General features: G+C 37.8%; 1 protein-coding gene across 3 annotated transcripts in view; it reads left to right on the top strand.

Annotated features, from left to right (window-relative positions):
* OSBPL5 (oxysterol binding protein like 5) overlaps window positions 1-25972 on the top strand; it is a 134070-nt gene that overhangs the window by 55202 nt on the left and 52896 nt on the right. For all 3 annotated transcript variants that reach the window (XM_081312529.1, XM_081312528.1, XM_081312530.1), the window contains exons 2-3: window positions 17266-17422; window positions 19912-19985. In XM_081312529.1, coding sequence (XP_081168655.1) covers window positions 17287-17422; window positions 19912-19985 — 210 coding nt within the window. In that variant the 5' untranslated portion in view covers window positions 17266-17286. The remainder of the gene's footprint in view (window positions 1-17265; window positions 17423-19911; window positions 19986-25972) is intronic.

Below are 25972 nucleotides of genomic sequence, written 5' to 3' on the forward strand. Positions count from 1 at the left end.
AAGGGAATGTTTCATGCAAAAATGGGCATGATAAAGGACCAAAATGGCAGGGACCTAACAGAGGCAGAAGAGATTAAGAAGAGGTGGCAAAATTACACAGAAGAACTATACAAGAACGAGCTTAACGTCCCTGATAACCACGATGAGGTGGTCACTGACCTCAAGCCCAGACATCCTAGAATGTGAAGTGAAGTGGGCCCTAGAAAAACTGAGCAACAACAAAGCTAGTGGAGGTGACAGTATTCCAGCTGAGCTATTCAAAATCTTAAAAGACGATGCAGTAAAAGTGCTACACTCAATTTGCGAGCAAATTTGGAAAACTCAACTGTGGCCACAGGATTGGAAAAGATCAGTTTACATTCCATTTCCAAAGAAAGGCAGTGTCAAAGAATATTCAAACTATCACACTATTGCACTCATTTCACATGCTAGTAAAGTTATGCTCAAAATCCTACAAGCTAGACTCCAGCAGTATGTGGATCAAGAACTACCAGAAGTACAGGCAGGATTTCGAAGAGGCAGAGGAACTAGAGATCAAATTGCCAACATACGCTGGATCATGGAGAAAGCTAGGGAGTTCCAGAAAAACATCTACTTCTGCTTCATTGACTATGCTAAAGCATTTGATTGTGTGGATCACAACAAACTGTGGCAAGTTCTTAAAGAGATGGGAGTAACAGACCATCTTATTTGTCTCTTGAGAAACCTATATGCGGGTCAAGAAGCAACAGTGAGAACTGGACACGGAACCACTGATTGGTTCAAAATTGGGAAAGGAGTCCGGCAAGGCTGTATACTGTCGCCCTGCCTGTTTAACTTATATGCAGAGCACATCATGAGAAAGGCAGGGCTAGATGAATCAAAAGTTGGGATTAAGATTGCCGGGAGAAATATCAACAACCTAAGAAATGCAGATGATACCACTCTAATGGCAGAAAGTGAAGAAGAACTAAAGAGCCTCTTGTTGCGGGTGAAGAAGGAGACTGTAAACGTTGGGTTGAAACTTAACATTAAGAAAACCAAGATCATGGCATCCGGCCCTCTCAATTCCTGGCAAATAGATGGGGAAGAAATGGAGGTAGTGACAGATTTTATTTTCCTGGGCTCCAAGATCACCGCAGATGGGGACTGTAGCCAAGAAATTAAAAGACGCTTGCTCCTCGGGAGGAAAGCCGTGGCAAATCTAGACAGTACACTAAAAAGCAGAGACATCACCCTGTCAACAAAAGTGCGTATAGTCAAGGCTATGGTCTTTCCAGTTGCAATGTATGGCAGTGAAAGTTGGACCATAAGAAAGGCTGAGCGCCAAAGAATTTAAACCTTTGAACTATGGTGCTGGAGAAGACTCCTGCGAGTCCCTTGGACTGCAAGGCGATCAAACCAATCAGTCCTAGAGGAGATCAACCCTGACTGCTCTTTAGAAGGCCAGATCCTGAAGTTGAAACTCAAATACTTTGGCCACCTAATGAGAAGGAAGGACTCACTGGAGAAGAGCCTAATGCTGGGAAAGATTGAGGGCAAGAGAAGAAGGGGACGACAGAATGAGGTGGCTGGATGGAGTCACTGAAGCAGTAGGCGTGAGCTTAAATGAACTCCAGAAGATGGTAGAGGACAGGAAGGCCTGAAGGAACATTGACCATGGGGTCGCAATGGGTCAGACACGACTTCGCAGCTAACAACAATATATTTTTAATTTGGGTGAACTTACCCTCAAATCCAAGGATGAGCTAGAATCAGAAGGTCATGTCTGCCATTGGTGTGTGTGTGTCTGTGTGTGTGTGTGTGTGTGTGTGTGTGTGTGTTAAGTATTTGTCAAGTCTTTTGAATACACCTTGCTAATTAAATCTTTCATGTTTTGTCCTAACCCAAGGCTATCCACAGGATGCAGTCACAACTTATGACAGCTCATTATTTCTGTAAATTATTCAAATTGCTAATAAAGAATTTAGGGAGGCTGATATGATCATTTCGAACTTCTTATGTTCTCATCAGTCAGTCATACCCTTTTTATCTGAGATTCGAACCTATATATATGTTAAGTGTTTGTTAAGTATTTAGTGTGTGTGTGTGTGTGTGTGTAAATTTTTTGGCTTGCTAACAAAGAATAAAGGGAGACCGGTATGATCATTTCAAACTTATTTGTTCTCATCAGTCAGCCATACCCTTCTGAGATTCAAACCTGGGCCAACTGCGTCTTAAGCAGTTGTTTTAACCCCTAGGCCACAGGCTCTCTCTCTCTCTGTTAGCTGAGAAGCAAGGAAGATATGTGTTAAATGTTTGTTAAGCATTCAAAATACACTTGCTTAGTCCCAGACATGGGACAAATCTTATTTACTGTTTCAGCCTAACCCAAGGCCATCCACAGGCAGTAGTCACACCATGACAGCTCATATTTGTGTAAATTTACATGTTTAGGTTTCATTTCATTTCCTTCCTCCCTCCCTCCCTCCCTCCCTCCTTCCTTCCTCCTGGCTTTCAAGATTATTGCCAGACAGCAGAGATGCTCTAGGCCAGGGGTAGGCAACCTCGGCTCTTTTATGACTCATGGACTTCAATACACACACACACACACACACACACACACACAACTGAAAGAAAGATTTAAACTAGACAAAAAGAATCATGGGTTTAGCTTTGTTAAAAATGAATTGGAAATCCTACTGTGTGGCAGTGATGAACATACTATTGCTAAAGTTTATAAAATGTTATTGAATTTAAATCTGGAAAATGAACAAGTAAAGCACGGTATGGTTCAATGGGCAAGGAACTTTGGATATAATGTAATGTTTGAACAGTGGGAGAATATGTGGAACAAAGGATTAAAGTTTACATTAAACTTTAACTTGAAAGAAATGTTTTACAAGATGATGTATTGTTGGTATTTAACACCAGATAAGTTATCAAGAATGTATAAAGGCATTTGAAATGAATATTGGAAATGTAAAAGTAAAGACGGGACTTTTTATCATTTATGGTGGACGTGTGATAAAGCACAAAAATATTGGAGTAGGATTCATATTCTTAAAGTGAATATAGAAAGAAAACTAGAGACTTTTCTCTTGGGGCTAATGGACAAAGACCTGGGGGAAAAATTGGAAACTTGATGTTATATATGTTGACAGCAGCAAGATTACTTTATGTTCAGAAATGGAAGACCTCATCAATCTCCATAATGGAGGAACGGTTGCAAAAACGATGGAGCTAGCAGAGATGGCTAAATTGACTGTTTTGATTAAAGAAAAAAAATACAAATACTTTTACTGCTACGTGGAAACCTCTTCTGGACTTTGTGCTTGAAGTGGGGGGAAAAAAATGAAATTTTGATTTTTGGATTTACTGATTAGATAAATTTGTTGTTACCAAAATGGCTAATTTATACTAGTTGTAAAAATAAAAAGTTGAGGTTTGATGTTGATATTCTGTTTTACTGCACCAAAGGTAGTTGGAAGTCAATGCCTTTTTTATTATTTTTCCCCCTTCCCCCTCTTTTCTATTTCCTTTCCCCTTCCTTATTCTTCCCACTATTTACTTTTGTATTTTCTTTGTATTGTATACTATAAACTAATAAAATTTTGGAATAACAAAGAATTTCAGAATGTCATTTTGTGCATTATTCGGCAAAAAAGGAGCAATTGTTGGAGAACTTGCTTAGCACTATCTATAAACTATGTCTGTTTTATTCCAACTCTGATTAATATATATTGTTCAGTTTTTTCCTCCAGGCACTATTGTACTCTATATATTTTTTCTGCGTCTTTTATCACTTTTTATAACTGTCATAGAAATAATAAATATGATAGAGTTACTATCACAAAGTTGAATATCAAAGCTTCTGCAAGAGCCATAGCAGAACAGGAAAACTAAAGGAATACAGCCCCCTTATAGCATCAGGAGTAATGAAAGGTTAATTTTTAAGAAGAGTTTGAGAATTACTCAGAAGATAGGCCACCATCTGTAATTTTTTGATAAATAATTTGTAGGTATAAAAACAATGATTTTGGGATGAAGGAACAGCATATTTATGAAGCTGCACTTTGTAAAAGAAAAACCCTGAATACTGTATATTCCTACATTTTTCATGCTTGCTCAGCTACATTTACTTCCTAATTTTTTTTTTAAAAAAAGGTAAAACAGTGGCACTTCGTTCACTAACAATGCTCTATCTTGGCTCGCTTATAAACAATAACATACTTTATTAATTTTTGCTGCAACCTACCATTTCATTTGGACAAAATATTGTTTCTGCCTCAGAAGCAAAGAAGTATGTATAACAAAATAGAAAAGCAAATGCAGTACCATACAGAAGCTTGGAACTGACAGGAGAACAAGTTAATACCAGTTTCCTAATTGAGTATCATTTTGACAGATAATACTAATTGTCTCTTTTTTATCATAATGACTTAGTTGCCAGGAGATGCAGCTTCTGTATTTCAGCCTTATGTATGAAAAATAAGATGCAAATATATACCCTTGTGTCAAAATAATTAATTAAAACTTTTTATTATGTACTGGAGAGACAGAGAGGTCACCTGAATTCATTTAAGTTGTACTTTGTATTCACTTATTATTCATGTATTGCCTTCTGTGTGTCGTTGCACCATAATTAGGTTCATACAGTGCATTTAGCCATGTTTGCCTAAGCATGCTTTATTGGATAAACTGGACACACACCATGGGTAAAATACCATAGTGGGCTGGGTTCATATCATACACCGAAACAAAATCAAATTATTTTAGGATTATTATGTTTGAACTGAACCTCTGAGTCAACACTTCGAGCTATGGGAAGAGTTCAGGATGAGTAACAACACTGGCAAAGTCTTTAAATTAATATAGTGAGTATGTAAGTTCAACCAAATATGTTAATTTGGGGAGAATTGGTATATTATTACATTCTGGGAGGTTGGAGAGAGCAATGTGACTAAATTGTCTCTCACCCAAATGAATTTCGGTATCCTCCTTCAGGCAAACATCTTAATTATGCAAGTTGGAATCTCTGTTGCAATGAAGGTACTTCAAGCCCTAACTGGTATTTAGCATTTTGTCAGACTGATACTGTCAAGTGAAGGTAGTGTTGGTTCTGCTGTCATTTGCAGTTGTATTCGTGTTTCTTTATATAGTTAGTGAATCCATTTGCCTTTTCCCAGAGCCAAAAAGAAATGTGAATAAAACAGAGGGCTCCTAGTTCAGCTAGAAAACATGCTTTGTTTCAGGCATAATCTGACATCTTTGCAAGAACACTGGACAAGGCTTCTATTTAATGCCTTGCTACGGTGAAGGTTTATCTTTGATTAAGAGTTTTTGAAACAAATGAAAACTTTACTGATAACTTACTCATTCCCTATGGCTGAGTATCTTAATCATCTTTGAAACAGATAAAATTTTTACTGATACTTACTCATTCCTTATGGACGAGTATCTTGATCATGAAAATATTTTATTTCATCACCCAGTAGTCCCAGCCATCGTTCCAAGTGATGAGGAACGCTGGTAATACAGTAGGATCACACATTGCCCAACACTAACTAACAAACTACACAGACCCACAGACACATATGCTGTTACTGGCAAAAAAAATCCTCTCTAAAGTCCTAGTAATTTGTGTATTCAGAAACCAATAAACATATTTTAAACCATGAATTATTGTACATAACAATGAACTATCATGGATTTCAGACTACAATGGCTGAGTTTGGGTAAATCAAACCTAAACAAATCACATTATGGCTTAGTGATAGGTGTGAATACAACCAATAGTAGACCATATTAGGTGATTAATTTAGTGGAATCCTCTTATAATTTTTTTTTGAGTGAAGGATCCTTGTTAAGAATAGTAGGAAAAAAAACCCATGTATTCCCATACATCCCTTAGAACAGGGAACACTACCTTTGATTCATCTGTGAAACTAGAACCTTACTATTAAGTACTGCAAAATATTAATAAGTTGACTCCAGTGAGTGTTACTATGCACAAGGAGGAGTAGCTACATTTATGTCTGATTGCATAATGAATAATTGTTCTGTGGAAATCTGACATAATTAGAACAAAAATAACTTCGGAACACAACTGGAAGAACAAGTTGGAGAACATAATTGCAAGAAACAGATCCTAGAACCATTTAAATTACTGTATTACAAAAAGGATGAAAGAAAGTCAAGGAATAGTATTTGTTTTCTTTTTTTAAAATGTAGTGCTTTTTTAACACTCTTATTTTTGAAAGAGGGCCTAGAGCAGGGGTAGGCAACCTCGGCTCTTTTATATGACTCATGGACTTCAACTCCCAGAATTCCTGAGCCAGCCAAGCTGGCTCAGGAATTCTGGGAGTTGAAGTCCATGAGTCATAAAAGAGCCGAGGTTGCCTACCCCTGGCCTAGAGCATCTCTGCTGTGTGGCAATAATCTTGAAAGCCAGGAGGAAGGAGGGAGGGAGGAAGGAAATGAAATGAAATGAAATGAAATGAAATGAAACCTAAACATGTAAGGCTGATGTAAGGATTTTATTGGGGAGTCTGGCTTACTCTCTATGGTTTCTATGTTATTCATCCAGTACCTGAAGGTGAAAAGTTTACGCATGATGTTTAGATTAGTTATTCTCTTGGTACCAAAAGGCAAACTAAGAGATAGGCGTTCAAAGACTTGTAAAAATAATATTTACAGAGTAAAGTGGTTCTAGCTATAAATTGACAAGTTGATCTTATTTAATTAGGGTTTACATATAACGTTGGTATCACTTGCTTTTCAAGTTGCCTAACAGCATTTTTTTTATACAGCCAAGTTCATGGACACTGTATATGACAAGGTCATGGCTAAGTGGTGCATTTTCACTTGGTAAATCTTTGAAAAGCACTTTTTGTGTGTGTTAATCAGGTTGCCTTCTATGACTTTAGTTAGTCTTTCTCTCCTCAGTTGCCCACGGTATTTTTTAAAAAATGCACCCTTTGTTCTGCTTTCATCCCTTCCTGCATTATGCTTTCCATATAGCACTTTCAAATCCCAACTGTGTGCAAGCAGTACTTCTTTATTTATGATCCCTAATCTTAAAAATCCCATATATTGATTGCAGTCTTGCTAACAGGGTGGTCAGGTATAAATATAAATGATGGAAATAAGCATTTTTGCTTGCTGTAGGGGAAGGAAATTAACTTTGACTGCATTCTTCTTTCTCTTAGAGTAGCAATTTTTCTTTTAGCTACATAATTCTTTCCCCTACCCCAAAGGGATCAATATTATTACAGGTATTTTCAGAAATAAAAATAAACTCAGTGTGCCTATTAATCTGGGTTTGCAAACCTTGTCAGAGTTTATAGGAATTGAAGATGGTTGGGGTGGCTTTGTGCACTACAGCTAGTCCTTGATTTATACCAGGGGTCTTCAAACGTGGCCCTTTTATGACTTGTGGACAGGCACGCTGGCTGAGGAATTCTAGGAGTTGAAGGTCCACAAGTCATAGAAGGGCCAAATTTGAAGACCCCTGATTTATACCAATTCATTTAATGACTGACAGTGCTGAAAAAAAGTGACTTATTATGGTCCTTATGACTGTTGCAGCTTCTCCTGCAGTAAGATTATAAAAATTCGGGTATTTGGCAACTGGCATGTATTTACGATAGTTGCAGCATCCCAGGGTCATGTGGTCACCATTTAGAGCTTTCCCAGGGGCTTCTGACAAGCAGAGTCAATGGGGAAAGCTTGATTCACCTAACCATATGATTTGCTTAACAACTGCAGCAGAAAAAGTTGTACCACTTCCCCACACCATGTAGCAGTGATTGTGACAGGTATGCAGGAACTGCACTGGAGTTTAATACGATAGGAGAGATGATAACATGGGGATATAGAAGAAAATTAATTTAAAAACCATGAGAATTAATACTGTTCATCCATTGGACCGAGATGGGGATTGAGCTCAATGCATGTATATCTGGGGTGACAATGTTGGTTGTGTAAAGTGGTTTTAATTTTTTGTGGTTTTTTAAAATAGTTTTTGTATATTGTCACGAGCTGCCTGGGGTTATTTTGTAAGAGATGGGCAGTTATATAAATCTTTTTAAAGAAATAAATACATCCATATAGCTTTTACTAGTGATTACTACTGCTAAGCTTGTAAGCCGCCCTGAGTCTTCGGAGAAGGGCGGGATATAAATGGAATTAAAATAAAAAAAATTAAAAGAAATGCATATTGGATGGGCCCTAGTCTGCTTAAAAAAAGAAAAAAAAATCCTCACAGCATTAACAGTAATTTTTAAAAAATAAATTGTCATTGTGAAAACAGAAATTATTCTGAGGATTACTCAATTGCTTTCATTGTGATCTGTTTCTGGTTTTTCATCATTAAGTGGAGTGAGGTGATTCAGGAGGTTATCAGTACATTACATGATTCTGAAGATTTTATGATTTAGCCACCTTTATATGTTATCTCCTTCCATTGAACTTCTGACTTGAAAGAAAACAAGAAATAGAGGGAAAGGGGAGGGGAAGGGTCAGTTTGGTCTAGCATCAAACTAGAACTTGAGAGACTGTGAGTTCTAGTTCTTCCTACAGCACAAAGCCAGCTGGGTAACTATGGGCCAGTCACTTTGTCACAGCCCTAGGGAGGAGGCAATGGCAAACCACTTCTGAAAGTTTCTTTGCAGAGACTTGTCCAGGCCATCTTTGAGGGCTGTCCAGGCCTGTTCAATCAATTGAACAGAAGAAAAAAAGGGGAGGTTTTTTTTTCTGATTTACCCACATGCATATGCTATCTCTTTCCATTGAACATCTCACCCAAATCAGAGTAGTTCCCCAAAGGATTCAGAACTCTCTCACTTCTGATTACTGAAAGGTAATCTTGTTGGGTTTTTATAATTAGTTTTTAACTTAATATGTATTGATTTTATGGGCATGATGTTTAATGGTTTTTTAATTTTTGTACTTGATTTTTATTGTGTATTGCCCTGTTCACCGCCCTGAGTCCTTCGGGAGAAGGGCGGTATAGAAATAAAAAAAAATTAAATTAAATTAAATTAAATTGTCATTTTTAAGAAGATGATAGGACTTAGGAGGTTTGGCTTGTATGTAGCCATGTACATATTAGTAATGGTTTATACTAGTAATGCTACTAAATACTAGTATATACTAGTAAATCATGATTAATAGGATGAACAGAGACTTCTGCGTTTGCCCATCCCTCCATTCTTTTGTCACAAACACCCAAAGTAGAGAGTGAAAGCTTCTGCTTTCATGTTACAGAACCAATACATTTAATACCCAATAAACGGATTAATTTTAAGCATTTTGGGCAAGGGAAGACAATTTTTCTTTTATTAATTGTGGCACAAAGATCTGCAATAGGTAGGACTTCATGCATGTGGATAAGAGCGTGTGCAGGATTGGCTGGATAGCCGTTTTCTTTGTTTTTCCATTTTGCATTCAGCTTTTAGGATGATACGTCACTACGGCAATTTTCATGATGCCAGTTTTAAAGCAGGTGGGATGCTGGAAAATCCTTTTGCTGATTCTTAGCATTGCAGTCTAGAGATTTTATGCAGAAATGTGAGTTTTCCACCTTGCTAACTGCCATTACAGTTTCATTCATTGAGGAGTTGTTGTTGTTGTTGTTGTTGTTGTTGTTGTTGTTGTTATTATTATTATTATTATTATTATTATTATTATTATTATTATTATTATTATTATTATTATTATTATTATTATTATTATTATTATTATGCTTTGGTGCATAGTCAGCCTGATATTTAGTGAGGATTTGGCAATTTTAGCCATCTGACAAATCCTTTCCAAGGGCCTGGGTTAACAGATGTTGTTTGACAGTGTTAAAGATATCGTCACAGGATGAAAGCTCTTCCAAATAAAGCTGCCCTTTGCAATTGACTGGTGGTGATTTTATTCAGTGCTGATGGTGTTCAAGTGGTGCTTCAGTTGTTTTGGGATTGCATCCAAGGTGCCTAGTATTATTGGTACCATCTTTTGCTTTCTTTTGCCATGGTTATTCTGCTTCTATTCGCAGGTGTTTGTATTTTGTTATCTTCTACAGTTCTTCCTCTTCTATTCTGCTGTCTCCGTGTAGTGGCACCTCATCCAAACATTGTCTTTCTTATCTACAATGGTCAAGTCTGGAGTGTTACAGTATGTGGCGGGTCCTTCTCTGTTTGAATTCTTAAGTCCTCTCTAGAGCACTTTAGCTTCTTCGTTTTCTGTTACTTTGTCTATTTTGTGGTACCCTCAGTTCTTACTTGCAGGCAAATGGTATTTCTTGCAGTTATTCCAATGCAACATTTTTCCTATTATTATTATTATACACAACAATGAGATATCATAGCTGCCGGTTTTATAGCTGGTGTTGGCCTCCATTTGCATGACATTGTCTCAAGAAAGGAGGCAGATGAGGTTTTCATCCTATCATTTTGTTTTTTTATATCACATACTTAACACTCCTGCCTCCTATTTTCACTCCCAACAGCAACTCTGTGAAAGGAGTTGGGCTAAGAGAGAAATCACACAGCCAGCTTTCAAGGCTAAGGGAAGCCTCGAACTCACAGTATCCTAATCTCTAGGCCTCTACCTTCACCACTCTACACCAAGCTTGCTAAATAGATCCCCTCCCAAGAGAAGGCCAAGGTCTCCTTGATAAATATTGGGTATTACAACAAATGCAGAGAGCACATGAAACAGTAGTCAGCACACGCAATCATCCTCATTCACGTTGCAAACAAGTTCAATATGTTTCCATTAGCAAAATATAAAATGGAGAAGTGAATTTGTTTATGAAATCTTACCCATCCATTAACCTGCTTTTTGTATGCTCTGAAAGAATAAAAAAAATATAATTGATCCCTTTATCTATTTTAACTAAATAGCTTTATCATGAGTAGGGTAGTGGTGATGGTGGAAATATATTTCATGAGTTTGCTAAACTGTAGCTTTATAGTGCATTTTAAAAACTTATTGGAATAAGACTTTGCAGCCCAATCAGATTCAGCATCGAACTGTACAGTCATATGACTTCTCAGTTTTGATAAACATAGTGCTGTTTTTCTGATTTTACTGAAGATTTGAAATTGCAGCAAAGCTGGTGTTTTCAGTGATGCATTTATACTAAGATTACCAGATCCAAGTTGCAGAAATCTAGGCAGCCACTGGGTGGCAGAAGAGCAGGAGAATTTTCTGTTTTTCTCTCTAAATGGTTCCAAGTTTGAGGCTAAGTGGTTTTGCCATTTTTAGGAACTCTTGCCTCATCCTCCCTCCCACATCTCAGGCTTCAGTTACCTAACCTATCATCTTCAAACTGCTTTTGGGGATTGGAAACCGTGGCAGTGTAAAAGCCTGGCAAGTTGTATCAACTTTAAAGCAAGATCCAAAGCTAAAATCAAATGACTCAATTTCTTTTTACCCCAAACTGTGGGAACAGAATTAGTCACCTATTCAAACACTTGAAGCCTGCACTAAAATATCTGGGTGATGGGGGCATTTTCTGCGTCTAGAAATGGATTCTTAAGAACTATTTAAAAACATGCTGTTTAGCAAGTAGACATTAATTCACCTCCAGTGATTCCTGCCAATGAATTTAGTATTGTCAGCCAGACTTAGAGCTGTGTGTATATTTTACCATCATATCATGTCCAGAAAGCTTCAAAGTGTACACTATGAAATGAAATATTATTGCTGCTTATTAAAGAAGAAACTTAAGTATATTAATAATATTGCAGAAAGCAGCTGTTACTTTGAGAAATGCTTGAAGTCTGCATGCAAACCATGTTATTAGCCCTACTTTATGAAATACTCATATAGAATACCCAGAAATGGTCTTATTGAATAATAAAACATATGCACATGTTTTATTAAATAAATGTTAAGATGCTAAAGTAAAATACAACATTAGAGGTGTTGAAAGAAAGTGGTATGAATTGTTTTAACCAGGAAATCCTATTTGTGTTACAAAAGCAAGCCCCATTTAATTTTAGGAGTTGTATCCCCAAATAACGGGGAATGAAATTGAACTGTCGTAGCCTTGTTAACTCAGTAGGACTTCTTTCTTTATAGAATTAGTTTTTTAACCTGGATACATTATTTTATTTATTTATTTATTTTATTACATTTATATACCGCCCTTTCCCGAAGGACTCAGGGCGGTTTACAGGGTGATTAAAAACCAAGATACAAAAGTTAAAAACAAATTTAAAAAAATTATATTTGTCCCTACATAAATAAAACCCCAGTTAAAATAAGATTAATCCTCAGCCTGGGCCAGAGAGCTCGAAGAGCCAGGTCTTCAGGTCCCGGCGGAATGAACGGAGGTCGGGGGCAGTCCTCAGCTCCACTGGCAGCTGGTTCCAAAGGGCAGGCGCACCCATTGAGAAGGCCCTATCCCTGGGTGTCGTCCGCCGGCAATCTCTTACCGGCGGCACCCTGAGAAGACCCTCCCTGTGGGAGCGCACTGGACGAAGGGAACTTGATGCCGGCAGCAGGTGTTCCCTCAGATATCCCGGACCCAAGCCATTAGGGGGTATGTTATTCCACCATTTGCTTATCTATTGTTCATCAAATAAGCTGCAATTCATTGGGTCCTTTCAGCTGTCAGAACCATCAAAACATAATTTATAGTTGCTTGTTCCTTCTTATTCACTATACTGAATATAGTTTTGAATATATTCTTGTATGCTTTGTATTTTATTCTTTTTTTAATTTTCTGTCTTGTTTGTGTCTAAACCAGTGTGGTTACAGATTTCAATTGAATACTGTAATAATAAAAGAATCCTAAGACATTTTGCCTAAAGTTTAAATCTGCAGTATGAGGAGGAGCTTGAAGAATGAGATTAATTCTAAATCAGGGGTCTTTAGCCCTTTTATGACTCTTTTATTTTATTTTAATCCCATTTATATCCCGCCCTTCTCCGAAGACTCAGGGCGGCTTACAATTTAAGCACAAACCAATGTGCTTAGCAATAGCCTTCATTCTATGTATATGCCTGCTTATTAGGGCTTTCGCCCCCCCCCCCAAGCGGCATTATTACAAAGTCAGCTTATTGCCCCCAACAATCTGGGTCCTCATGATTTATGGACTTCAACTCCCAGAATTCCTCAGCCAACGTGCCTGGCTGAGGAATTCTGGGAGTTGAAGTCCACAAGTCATAAAAGGGCCAGGTCTGAAGACTCCTGGTCTAAATCCTCTTTGTTTTGCTAGTATGACATTTTGATTGCAAGACAAGCTGAGTTCTTTCCCCACTAGAGTGACTAGACAATCAGAGGCTGAACAACAAGCTCATTTTAATTAAGGGAGCCTTCATCTTTATATAATTAATGGGATATATTGATATTTTGTGAGATGAGCACTGTGAAGAATAGGTACTTTCAGATCCTAGCTTTTCCACACTCCAAATAAAAGGGCAGCAAAATGGGGTGGTGTTGCCTCCTGGAATCTGGACTTTGCACATGAGGGAACTTTTGACTTATAAACAAGACAAAACTCATTTAACAAATTTCTCACTAGCAACATACACTATGGGCTCAAATGTGATCTTAAGTTGAGGACTATCTGTATTGCATGCACAATGACGGAAGAATAGTGATATTCCCATAGTGAAGTTATGGATTGTGAAAATATCAGAATTTGCAAAAATAGTGAAATTGACCTGTTGGTCAGAAAACTGTTTTTTTTTTAAAGACTGAAAACATTATATATAGTAATAGCACTTAGACTTATATACCGGTACTGCTTCACAGTGCTTTATAGCCCTCTCTAAGCAGTTTACTGAATTAGCCTATTGCCCCCAACAGTCTGGGTCCTTATTTTACCGACCTCAGAAGGATGGAAGGCTGAGACAGTAGCTTGCAGTACTGCATTCTAACCACTGTGCCCTCTAGATGGGCTTTTTGCTGAAAGAAGTAAAAATGAACAGATGATTTGACAATTAAGAAAGATGCAGATTAAAGGAGGAGGTGAGGGAGTTAGCAAAATATTTAAGAGGGAGGAAGAGCAATAAGATTGTAGTTATCTGTTAAGAAGGTAGAATGTCATTTGTATATTTATTAACGTAGTTTTCTTTTTCTTTTTTTTTTGCACTTTTTTCTTTTCATCTGTTTTTGTTATAATATGAAAATTCTTAATAAATAATAATAAATAAAGATTAACATTATTCACCCGGAACTTAAAGTGGCCTCTATCATTCTGGCCTTTAAGAAGAGCCTGAAGACATGGTGTTTGAGATATAATAGTATATACAATTCTATGTTTGCTATATATTTAGTCTTCTTGTTGTTTTTAATTGTTGTGAACTCCTTAGTGATACGTGAGATGGGAGGCTATACATATAAAATAGAATGAATAAAATAATAGTAAACAACCCACATTAAGACTCTGGTCTTCAAACGTGGCCCTTTTATGACTTGTAGACTTCAACTCCCAGAATTCCTCAGTCAGCATGCCTGGCTGAGGAATTCTGGGAGTTGAAGTCCACAAGTCATAAAAGGGCCAAGTTTGAAGACCCCTGGTCTACGGAGCTAAAAAATAAGTTCCCCACCATGATACACAGTTCACAGTTTTTGGTATCTTTAAGATCCTTTCATTGAGAATTCTGAATTACTGTTGAAGATTGTTGTATTTCGGAGAAGAGATTAATGATAATTGTAACTTCTCTTCTTGCTATCCATGTTGAAGTGATGACCTGGTGGACACAATATAATCTTGTTGTGCCCCTTCAGGTTAACCTCTCCCGTTTGTCTATTAAAAGCCACTAAAAAGACATATGAAAAGTCTGTCAATTTAAAATTAATAAAATTTAATAAAATGATTGAATGAGAGAGCAGTAGTTTAATACAAGAAGTTTGAGCTTTGGTGTCCCTTGGCCCAGTGGTGGGATTTAGCCGGTTCATACCAGTTCAGCAGAATCGGTAGCTAATTTTTTGTTGCCCAGGCACAAAATGGATTTCCAGAAGCAGCATCCACACAGAGAAGCAGTTGTTCACATATTTGAATCCCACCACTGCCTTGGCCCATCTCCCATTCTAGAACCTAAGAGAAACTGTGGGAACATCAAGGAAGAGAAGAAAATTATTATTCAATTGACATTACCACCCAGTCAATCCTTCAGTAATTGATCCTACCTTTTCTGTATGATTTCTGCATTTTATCACATGAGAGCAACATGGTTGATGTACATGGGAAGCAGCAAACACATCGGTCCCAAACAGCTATGATAAAATAAGGAGCATATGGGAGGATAATCTGTTACTTCTAAAACGGAAAGTTGGCTTAGCTCAGCAATGTCATTTTTATAAATCCCATGATAAAAAAATAAGATCTGAAATGTCTGGAACACATTAGGTTTATTGTCAATTTTTTGGAACAGCTTACCAAAAGGCGGTTTGAATTATCTGCTGTTTCCTGCCTTGCACTTTTTAAGAAAATATCTGTTGTGTACACAATAATAAAAGTCTGTGAGACGTTTGGTTGCTCTTTTGTGTTTCTGTTGCTAAAACTATGAGTGCTAATGTTAGATCTACACCTTTAAAGATTAATTAACTTTATGAAACACTATTTTTTGAGTGTTTACTTTAAAGTACACATTAATTAGTCTGATTTGTATTTTGAAGATAAACCTATTTTTTAAGAAATTCAATTTTATCTCTAGCGTAATTTAGCAATATATGCTCCTTTGAAAAAAAAATGCAAGAAGAGTATTATTATATAATTCATGATTTTTAACCATTCCGAACATCCTACTCATCCAGTATTATTACATTTGTGTATTGCTGACTATTTGCTATATTGTTAATGATACACTGTAGCAAAAATTGTGAGAAGGAAAGTTTTTCCCCAGATTTTCTTGCATTGTTTCTTTGTATTAAGACAGGCAAACTACTATAAACAATCTTTAATTTATAGTCTTCTATATTAGATATTAACCAATAATTATTTGATTAATTGGTACTGATTAAACCTAGTTAGATGGGCCTTCCAAGGTTTCTAAGATGGTTTTACTCAGTTCTCCCTCAATAGCAGCAGTAGAAACCCCCCCACCCACGCACACAGAGAAAAATTAAAATATTAAAAGGAAAAAAGTAAACAGAATATGATTATGGCATTATACAGTCTTCTTCAATTTAGAGGCCACCCTATATGGGGTTACAATGCACAGTCATTGCCTAGGAATTTTGGAATCATAGGTTAACACGTTGCATAAAGCCAACATTGAGCCAGTTGCATGATGTTTTAACACGATATGGACATTCAGGAATTAGGCTTTATGTAATAAGCAAAGCAATGCATTATGCTTGTGTTTTTAACTAAATGTCAATCAGATTTTATTCTTGTTATTGATTTTGTTCTTCAGTCTCTGATTGTTGTGTCTGACTCTTCATGGACCACAACAAGCCAGGCTTTCCTGTCCTCCCTGTCCCTGGGAGCCTGTTCAAATTCGAGTTCATTGCGTCGGTGATTCTATGTCAGGGGTCCCCAACCCCTGGTCCATGGAGCGTTACTGGGCCGCGGCATGCCAGCAACCGGTCCACACAAACAAGCAAAGCCCCCATCTGTGGGATGTAGGCAACACACACCATGCATTCTCCAGTCCATGGAAAAACCTTTCTTCAGATTGGGGACCTCTGCTGTGTGTAACCATCTCATCTCCTCTGCCTTCTGTCTTTCCCAACATCAGGGTCTTTTCCATTGAGTCCTCTTATTTGATTGCCAAAACATTTGAGCTTGATACATTTAGTGGACACCAAATAAGCAATAGCTGATTATTTCAGAAAAGAATGGGTGGCCTATAACCTAATCAGGCCAGTCTTTTTTTCCTGATGGATGGATAACTTTTTGCTGAGCTGAAGCCTTTAGGAAAAATTTGTGATTTAAAGCTGAAAGAACCATTTTCTATGGTTGTGAAATCTAGGCATTGGCTTCCTAGGTTGGACAATATAGTCAAGAACTGTATAAGAAGTAGAAATGAAAGGTAGGAAAAGCATCTTGACTGCTCCTGATGTGGGTGGCAGGCATGGATCAAATAGTGTACTTTAAATTAAGCCTGCCTGACCAAAACTAATTTTAGACTGCATTTGGTTGAATAGTTGAGATGTAATACTGAGCTTATTAAAATAAATAAAAATAAATTAAACTCCATCATTGGCATATTTGTCATATTATGTCAACTCATTCGTTCGTTTCTGTATTTAAAAAAGTCAGTGTTTTAATTTAAGAATAGATTAATTTAAGCAAGCAAAAAATAACAAAAATATTTAGGCTGGATGGGATTATTTTTATCTCGTTAATTTCAGAAAACCCCTACAGCACATGCCATGAAGGAAGAAAATTTTTTCCGGCGAAGGTTCTCACTCTGTCCTGCTGCATCTACTCCTCAGAAAATAGATCCTCGCAAGATGACCCGGAACTTGTTTTTTGGGGCTGATAATGAGATTTATCCCATTAGCCCAGGTAAGTTTGTTCCAGTATATATTTTAAAATGTTCTATACCCATGGTGTGGAACCTATGGCACACGTACCACAGGTGGCATGCAGAGCCCTCTCTGTGGGCACCCGCACCATCGCCCCAGTCCTAGGCCTTCAGCTGGGTTTTATAAAACCTTTTCACTGTAGGCCTCTGCCACCGTGTGCAAAAAAAAAAAAAGGTTCAATCAATCAATTTCAACTTCTTGCGGGGAAAAAAAATCTTGCAGAGTTGGAATTGATTGATTGAGCTTTTTAGTCCCACCCAGTCTGCTCTTACCACTGTGGCCATGCCCACCCAACGGGTCACGCCCACCCAATGGGTCACACCCACACGGCACATGATTATACATAAGTGGCTTTTGGGTTGCAGTTTGGGCACTTGGTCTCTAAAAGGTTCGCCATCACTGTGCTATACAATGGAGATGGAGAAATGGGAGATTAAGACCTTTGAGCAGTTATTGTAATTTGCAATAGTAGATCTGGAAGAATTTTCAACTCCTGATGTATTTGATGGCACCAATAAAACGCTTTTATCTTTTTCTTTCCTAACCTGCCCCCAAAATATTGCAGAGACAAAAAAAAAAGACTAGTTTTGTATTTGAAAGGATTTGTGCGTAAGCTCCATCTTCTGATGTGGACAAAATAGTCCTGACCATGTTTTCAGGAACTTAATGCTGTGTTTTTTGATCTATCGTCTTGAGCCACAGTTTTTCTACCTATTTGGTGAACTTTGGAATGCAAGTGAGAAACTCAGTAGATCTGAGAAGCCTAACTTTTGCATATCCTATTGATGATTATTACGAATAGTGTTGGTATACACTCTTGCAAAATCTTCTAAGCTCTTAATTCAGGCTTGGACATCCTCTGACCATCCAGATATGTTTAGATTGGGCTCCTGTCATGTTAATTATACTGGGCAGGCTTATAGGAAGAGAAGTTTATATGTCTACCAAACTCAGACAATTAGAGTTTGCAACTGCATAGAAAAAATAGTAAAGCAGAAATATAGGGAAAATAACATACCATTAAAACCACCTAAAACAGTAACCAGAATTATATTATAAAACAATTGGAGTTTCTGCTTATCCTGACCTAAATCACCTGGGGAAATTAATATGTGTTCTTTAAAAATAATGGTTAAATTTGAGTCCTTATTTAAAAGAAAGGGGGAGGACTTGAAAGAAAGAAATGGAGGAGGAATGGAAGAAGAAGCAGGGTATTAGACCTAGGAAAAGGGGGACACCTAATCCTGTTCTTCTGAGCTATCATCAAAAATTGGAATCTACAAGAAGATGAATAAGGCAAGGAAAGAAAGTAGAGGATTTTTGCTTCAGAAATTAATTTATCTGTTAAAAATGAACCACATGTATAGCCAGAAAACTATATTAGAATTTTGATTTTTTTTATTTATGTGAGACAATAAGCCTTATTGTCTCCTGATTTTTATTTCTCTGCATAAAGGTGGGAATATACACTCATGAAGTCATAATTTCTCTGTAGAATCTTATAATCTGGTGTAATTCGTTGGATTGTACTAATTACAAACTAATTATTTTCCATTTTTAGCAGACCCCCCCATAGTCTCCTTATAGTATTCATCTTGCATTATCTTGTAGATTTTATGTTTAGTTGTTGTCTTTGGTCAAGACAAACTCAATATTTATGAATAATAGAAAAAAATATATTTTAATATCTAAATGTAATATTCATTACAGTTTACCTTTTATTTCTTTTTTTTAAGTTAAAGCTGGATTTTTTTTAATCTCTTATGAAATTAATCTCCGAAGGGGAGAAGATAAGCTGAAAACTCTTTAACAGATGCCACCAAGAAACCTGGCCAAGAGACTGCATTGTAAAGATTATTTTCTTTTTCTGTTTTTAGCTTTTACTCACTAGAGAGAGTAAATATGTATTGTGAGACCATTATCTCTCTGATACATTGGGTTTAACCAATAGATGTTAAGCAGTATTTCTCTGGAAGATAAATAATAACAGTGAGAACTACCAAGTTACTAACTTAAAGCAGAAGGGAAGGCAGGTTGAAAAGATCAAGCTGGGAAAGGAGTTTGAGATTTCCAAGCCCAGTCATTCTGAGAAGAAGTTAAATTTCTATGCTACCAGACTCCCGGCTACTCTGAGCAGTTTACAGTTGTTACATTCAAAAACAAAGAATAATACAAAGGTAGCATGCTACAGTTTTCCCCAAATTGGTGTCCTCTATATGTGTTGGATATCACCTTTTATGATAGCTTCCTACCCAATATGAACAAAGCTTATAGTGGTGAGAGAATTCCAGAAATCAAAATCCAATATATTTGGAAGAAACATGGTTGAAAAAAATACCCACTTCCTTTTCTGTAATATACAACCCTAAGGTGTAGTTACTGTTGTGTACTATATCTGCTTTTGATTTCTTTAAAAACACAGTATGTATTTCAGCAGTTCTTAAAGCTTTGTTTAATGTTTTGTTTCAGGAAAAGACATGGAAGGAAATAGTTTGCCTATGCTGAAGGATGAGATTCCTCAGACACCAAACTCAACTAATAAGGTAATGATGATTAAAGATAATTCTTGCTCCTATTAAACTTGGATTAAGATGACCAGTCAATGGATAAAATGTCTGGTGCTGTGTAGTGAATTTCCTGTGTTTGTAGCTAAATTCTAGTTGCATTATACTAGAGACAAGTGAAAGGTTCACTAATTTATGCCATTTTTGGATATGACTATCTACTCTGACATTCAAGGGTAGCTGATCATTATCCAAAGCACATCACAGGCAGTTTTTGACTTAGAACGGACACTTAGCAACTGTTTGAAGTTACGATTGACATCCCCAGGGCTACTTATGACTTGAATTCAAAATTCTGACACACACACACACACACACACACACAGTAACATAATTGCATTTTGGGCTCTTGGCAACTGTCAGAAAGAGATTGTTCCAATTGAGGGGTCAAGTGGGGAATTAGTCTGGAAACTGAATGCCCCTGAATTTTATCTAGTCTTTTCTGGGGCAAACTGCCACTCTGGGACCATTCCTTGAAGTAGGCAATAGAACAATAAAGTAGCTAGTTTAAACTCTTCACTTGTGGGTCTGGTTGTTTCTGGCTAATATGGCCCATATTTAAAGTTGTTTGCAACATCCCGTGGTCATGTGACCACAATTTATAATGTTTTTTTGCTGGAAATCTGCATTTGCTTCCAGTTCTGGGCAAAAATTGCCCATTATGGATAATGGATTCACTCAATAATTGAGGCATTTGCTTAATGAGTGCTGGAAAAAAAGACATAAAATCTGGTGTGGTTATGTGGTGATTCATTTAATGACCTGCAAGAATTATGGCTGTAATTCCAGGGTCAATTGTAGTCATACGTCAAGGACTACCTGTACAAATGTGGGGGCAATCCACTTTCCTAGCTCTAAAGGTTTGTCATAACCTCCAGAGCAGGGAAGAATGTTTGCAATGGTGAGCAAATATAAAAACCATCACCAGGTGATCATTTTACCGTATATACTTGAGTATAAGCCGACTCGAGTATAAGCCGAGACCCCCAATTTCACCCCCCAAAACTGGAAAAAGTTATTGACTCGAGTATAAGCCGATCCGCCGTTCTGCAAGCCTCCGCCACCGGCGGAGGCTGGATCCGCACTCTGCAAGCCTCTGCCGCCAGCAGAGGCTCGATCCGCCATTTTGCAAGCCTGAATACACAGGAATACCCTGTGTGGCCGCGGCTCTTGGGGAAGCCCTGGCTGTCCGCTTCCTCGCTCCACGCTGCCATTCGGGGCCCGCGCGTTCCCTGGGCAAATCGCGGCGCCCAGCAGGCGAGGAAACACGCCCGCTCCAGTCGCCCCCCCTTCCCTCAGGAGACGCGAAGCAAGTGACCGCCCGGAGCTTACCGAGGACTTGCGCGCGGCCGAGGCTTCGGTGCTTCCAGGATCGCGCGCACCTCTCCCAAGCCGCCGCCGTCCGGAGACCTGCCGAAGTTTGGGGAGGTTTGGGGAGGTGCGCGCGCACCTCCCCAAACCTCCCCAGGTCTCCGGACGGCGGTGGCTTGGGAGAGGTGCGGCCGCGCACAAGTCCTTGGTAAGTTTTTTTGTTGACTGGAGTATAAGCCGAAGTGGAATTTTTCAGCCCAAAAAGTGGGCTGAAAAATTCGGCTTATACTCAAGTATATACGGTAATTTGAAATATTTGATTTAGTTTGACCCTGGTTGTTAGAATTGCAGATATTCACTGTGGTGAACCAGTTTGGATGAGCTTCATGCATCAAATCAAACACAGAGAGAATCGAAACAGGACAGTTTGTACACATTATGCACTTGCAGTTTAATGGGCAAAATCAGTCCAACTTAAATTTAAGTCGTGTTCAGAAACTCATTCTGAATTAAATTTGACTTGCACACCTGAAGCAGCTAGAGAGAACATCTCTCTCCATATTCATGTGCTTCCTTGACTTCAAATCATTATTTCATTTTCTGACTTGGAGGTTTCTGTAACCGTATCATAAATGTTTGTGTGTTCAAATGGTACACCGTAAACAGCTTTGTTGCTGGTTACAATTCAGTGTTTGGCGTTCAGCACCAATTTCCTGATTATTATTGTTGTTATGAGGGAACAATCTTATAGCCGCTTAACTCCCCACACCTAGCTGCAGTGTTTTGTCATTATTTCCTGGATCTCTGTTTAAAGGGCAAATTGATTGTGGCTATTGTTGATGTATAAGCTAGAAACCAGCTTGCCCTGGTAATGGTTGTGTTTACACTAGTTTCACACACAAAGGAAACATAATGTGTTTATTATATGTGTAATATTTCCACTAAGTCATGCTCTGATCTCTGAGGAAGTTGCTCTGCTTTGTGAAATACCACAATAAAATATCTGTAGGTTGAACAAGCTTTAATTTGGCATAATGGAAATTATCTGCATGAGGGTCACATAGTCTCCATTCCCCCCAAAGCCTTGAATTCAGCTCCTTATCCGAACCTCTACAGGTTGAAACTAAATTGTAATTTTCAGGTAAAAGAAGGGAAAATAAGTTTAGGGAGGAAAGAGAAAATAATAAATAAAATGGAGAATATAAGAGATGTGATTTATGTTAAAATTAAATGTAAATAAATTTAATCAAATACAATTTTTGTCATATTCTTTGTCCTGGTCCTATTTATTTGGGGAGAAGGCAATCCCAGGATATTTGGGTCAAGCTTAGTGGTGCCCTCAGTCTGAATTATTTTTTGCCTCTTATTCACTTTTGTAATAGGCATTTCAACCTTCATTTTTCCACTTTTTAGAATACATACATTGAGATGCTCATGTTGTACATGTGGATTCCTGATAGTGACCTCTTTAGTCTGCATTAGAGAGCTTAGCTCCTTCTCCAGTAGCTTTCATAGAAGCTTCATCTGCAGAAACCAGCATTCTGTATCATTCCATTATTAAAATCTCTGCCTATTGTTTTCTGCATATCAAACGACTACTAAAGCCATAGTAAGAACCTAAGACCTTCCTCTACTTTAGATGCACAGAGGCCAAAACTTTGATCCAGATGAAAATTAACACTGCCCCTGGTTGGTAGATTCCCATTTCTTTTCCCCACTCAGCCAGGAAATTAAGCAGCAATTGCTTTCTTTTCTGTAAGCATATGTTTTAACTAAAGGTTAAAATGAGAAAAAAAGGAAGAAACAGCTCTACCATTCTTCTGTCACTTGGGCCGAAAAGCAAACAAGGCAGAGCTCTTCCAACCCGAATATCTTAAATAAATAACCCCCAGCCAGCATTTTATTTCATTTTTATTTTATTTATATCCTACCTTTATTATTTTTATAAATAACTCAAGGCGGAGATTGTATCTAATATTTGATTGCTCTGCTTCTGAACCTTAAAAAGAAAAATCCAGCCTCACCATCACAACAGGCAGCCTCACCATCCAGTATGAAATGACAATCAAAGGCAAAGAACAGGGGAAATGTTCCTGCCCACAGCATAAACCAGCCAACTGGAAAAGAGACATTTCTGTGAGAGGCAGTGAAGCGCATCAAATAGACTGGATGCCTCTGCTTGTGGCGGCAAGAGATGGAAAAGCACTATTTCTGACCAGAAGGCAGAAGAATTGGAAGTTGCCTGCCTTTCTGGCAGGCTAGCTGGGCTGAGAATTATGTCATTCAGTCTTGTTCTTCTGAAACAAATAGATGGCTTATCTCCATGGTAGGGCAAAGTATGGATCAACCCAAACTTCCTGTATATGCAATTAATGGAATTTCCATGATGGGAATCAAAGGCTGAAGCAAATGGCTATACCATATTGTTATGTCTCTAAAAAAAATGGCAAATGCTTATAACTTTTCTGAAAACTGATGCCTGACAAACTCCTGAGGAACTTTTTTTTTGTAGAGGTGAGAATCCATATAAGTCCTGGGTGATTGGTTGGTTGGTTGATTGATTGATTATGACTGCAAGTTGTAATGATGTAATGCTAACTTGGTAAATCTGCAGTCCACATTCCATTAGGTTGATATTTCCATGATAGAACAAGGATAAATAACAATAATTGACTGTGCCATTGAAGTATCTAGTCCAGAGATAGGCAACCTTGGCTCTGGATGGCCCCCGACCTCCGCACCTTCCGGCGCGACTTGAAGACTTACCTATTCCAGCAGTCCGGCCTGGCCTGATAGCTCTAATTGGGGTCCCAGTTTGTTTTGTTTATTGTTTTTCAGCACTGTTTCATTATGTTTGCCTACCTTACTCTGTACACCGCCCCGAGTCCCTCGGGAGAAGGGCGGTTTATAAAAACAAATAAATAAATAAATAAATAAATGTGGACTTCAACTGCGCCAGCCATGCTGAGGGGAAAGGGAGAGGTTTCCAAGCTGAGCCATGCTAGCTTAGGAATTCTGGGAGTTGAAGTCCACGAGTCATAAAAGAGCCAAGGTTGCCTACCCCTGATCTAGTCCCTGTTGGCCATAGTAAAACTTGCCATGCCTAATAATTGAAAGGAAGGTGCAGTTCTGTCCTGGATCAATTGGAGCATGGCCAGCAGATTGCTGACTTCCAAAGACAATTCTATTCAATCTAAAATGTCTTCGTGGGAGGCCTTCAGCTAGCATAAGATAGGAAATTAGTTTTGTACAGGAACATCTTCAGCCTAATTCAGCAATGGGTTGGCAACAAGACTGAGCTATGGCATATTATTGAGAAACAGTTAAATGGAGCATCTTCATGCATTGTAGGGAAAAACCGGTTAATTATCAGTAGTGAATTGCCCCTGGTCTATTTTGAAATGCACTGGAGGAACAAAAAACTCTTTGCCTTCACAACCAGCATTTTCACTTGACCTGCCAAGAGAGTGGTCTGTCTGTAGCCTAAAAATGAGAGTCAGAATATATTGATTACTATTGCTGTTCACCTTGTTTTCCAGCATTGTTGGAAAGCAGAGCAGAGGTAGACAAACTGGAGCAAAATGACCTTGCAGTTGTGCCTTTTCCTTGAGTAAACTGTGGGAATAGAATACAAATAACAAAAACTGCAACACAGCATGAATATTGATATTTGTTTATATTTATGAGTTAACAATGTCTTTCTGTGCACTGTATCGGCCCTAATATCTGCTATCAAGCCAAGTCAGATATTGTTGGCAACTTATTCTGCTAATAGAGAATCTAAGCAAGTATGATTTTAAGAACAAAATTTTTATCATCTCTCCCTGAGCCCTGTTTTTTAGAGTTCAAACATAGGAACATTTATGGTTATCAAAGCATGATTATCTTTGTTATTTTTGTGCTGCACAAATAATGTGGGTGTAAATCTTTGCCCTGGATTTTCTTTCCATCGAATTGCTACTATCTAAAAGTAAATGTTTTTATTGCCTTGTTTTTATCTCCATTTATTTCTAAAGACCACTTTCAAATATAATGTCAACCCATGATGTATCCACAATAGCTTTAAGCAGGCCAGGTCACTTGTGGATTTCAGAGGCGTTATTAGAAAATAAAAATAGTAGATAGCTATAGTCAAATGCTTTGTTTGGAAATGTGCTCCCTTCTCCCCTCAATCTTGCACCATATCAGAGTAAAATGAGATACTATTCAGAAGGGATGTTAAATAGGTTTGTTATAACCTTAAGATGACATTATTCTACAGGTAGTCCTGACTTACAACAGTTCATTTCATGAACATTCAAAGTTACGACATTGAAAAAAGTGAATTATGACCATTTTTCACAGAAATTTTGGGCTCAGTTGTGGTCATAAGTTAAGGACTACCAATAATATTTTGGATATTTATTGGAGCCCTGAGAGCAATTGTCCAAAAAAAGTTAGATGTCTGCCCTACTATATTGGAGATATTTACTGTTAAGGCATACTAATGTACATACTTTGGTTACATTTTGTGGTCTTTCTGTATTGGTTGGTTGAATATTCTTCATACTGTGAGTCAGGTTTTAGTAATAAGACCTAAAAATGTTAATGTGTTAACAAATTGGAATCTATTTATAAAAAGTGTAGCTATATCACTCCTTGATCATTGCAAAAGA

The sequence above is a fragment of the Vipera berus genome (assembly GCF_964194415.1).
Source record: "Vipera berus genome assembly, chromosome: 1".
Classification (NCBI taxonomy): Eukaryota; Metazoa; Chordata; class Lepidosauria; order Squamata; family Viperidae; genus Vipera; species Vipera berus.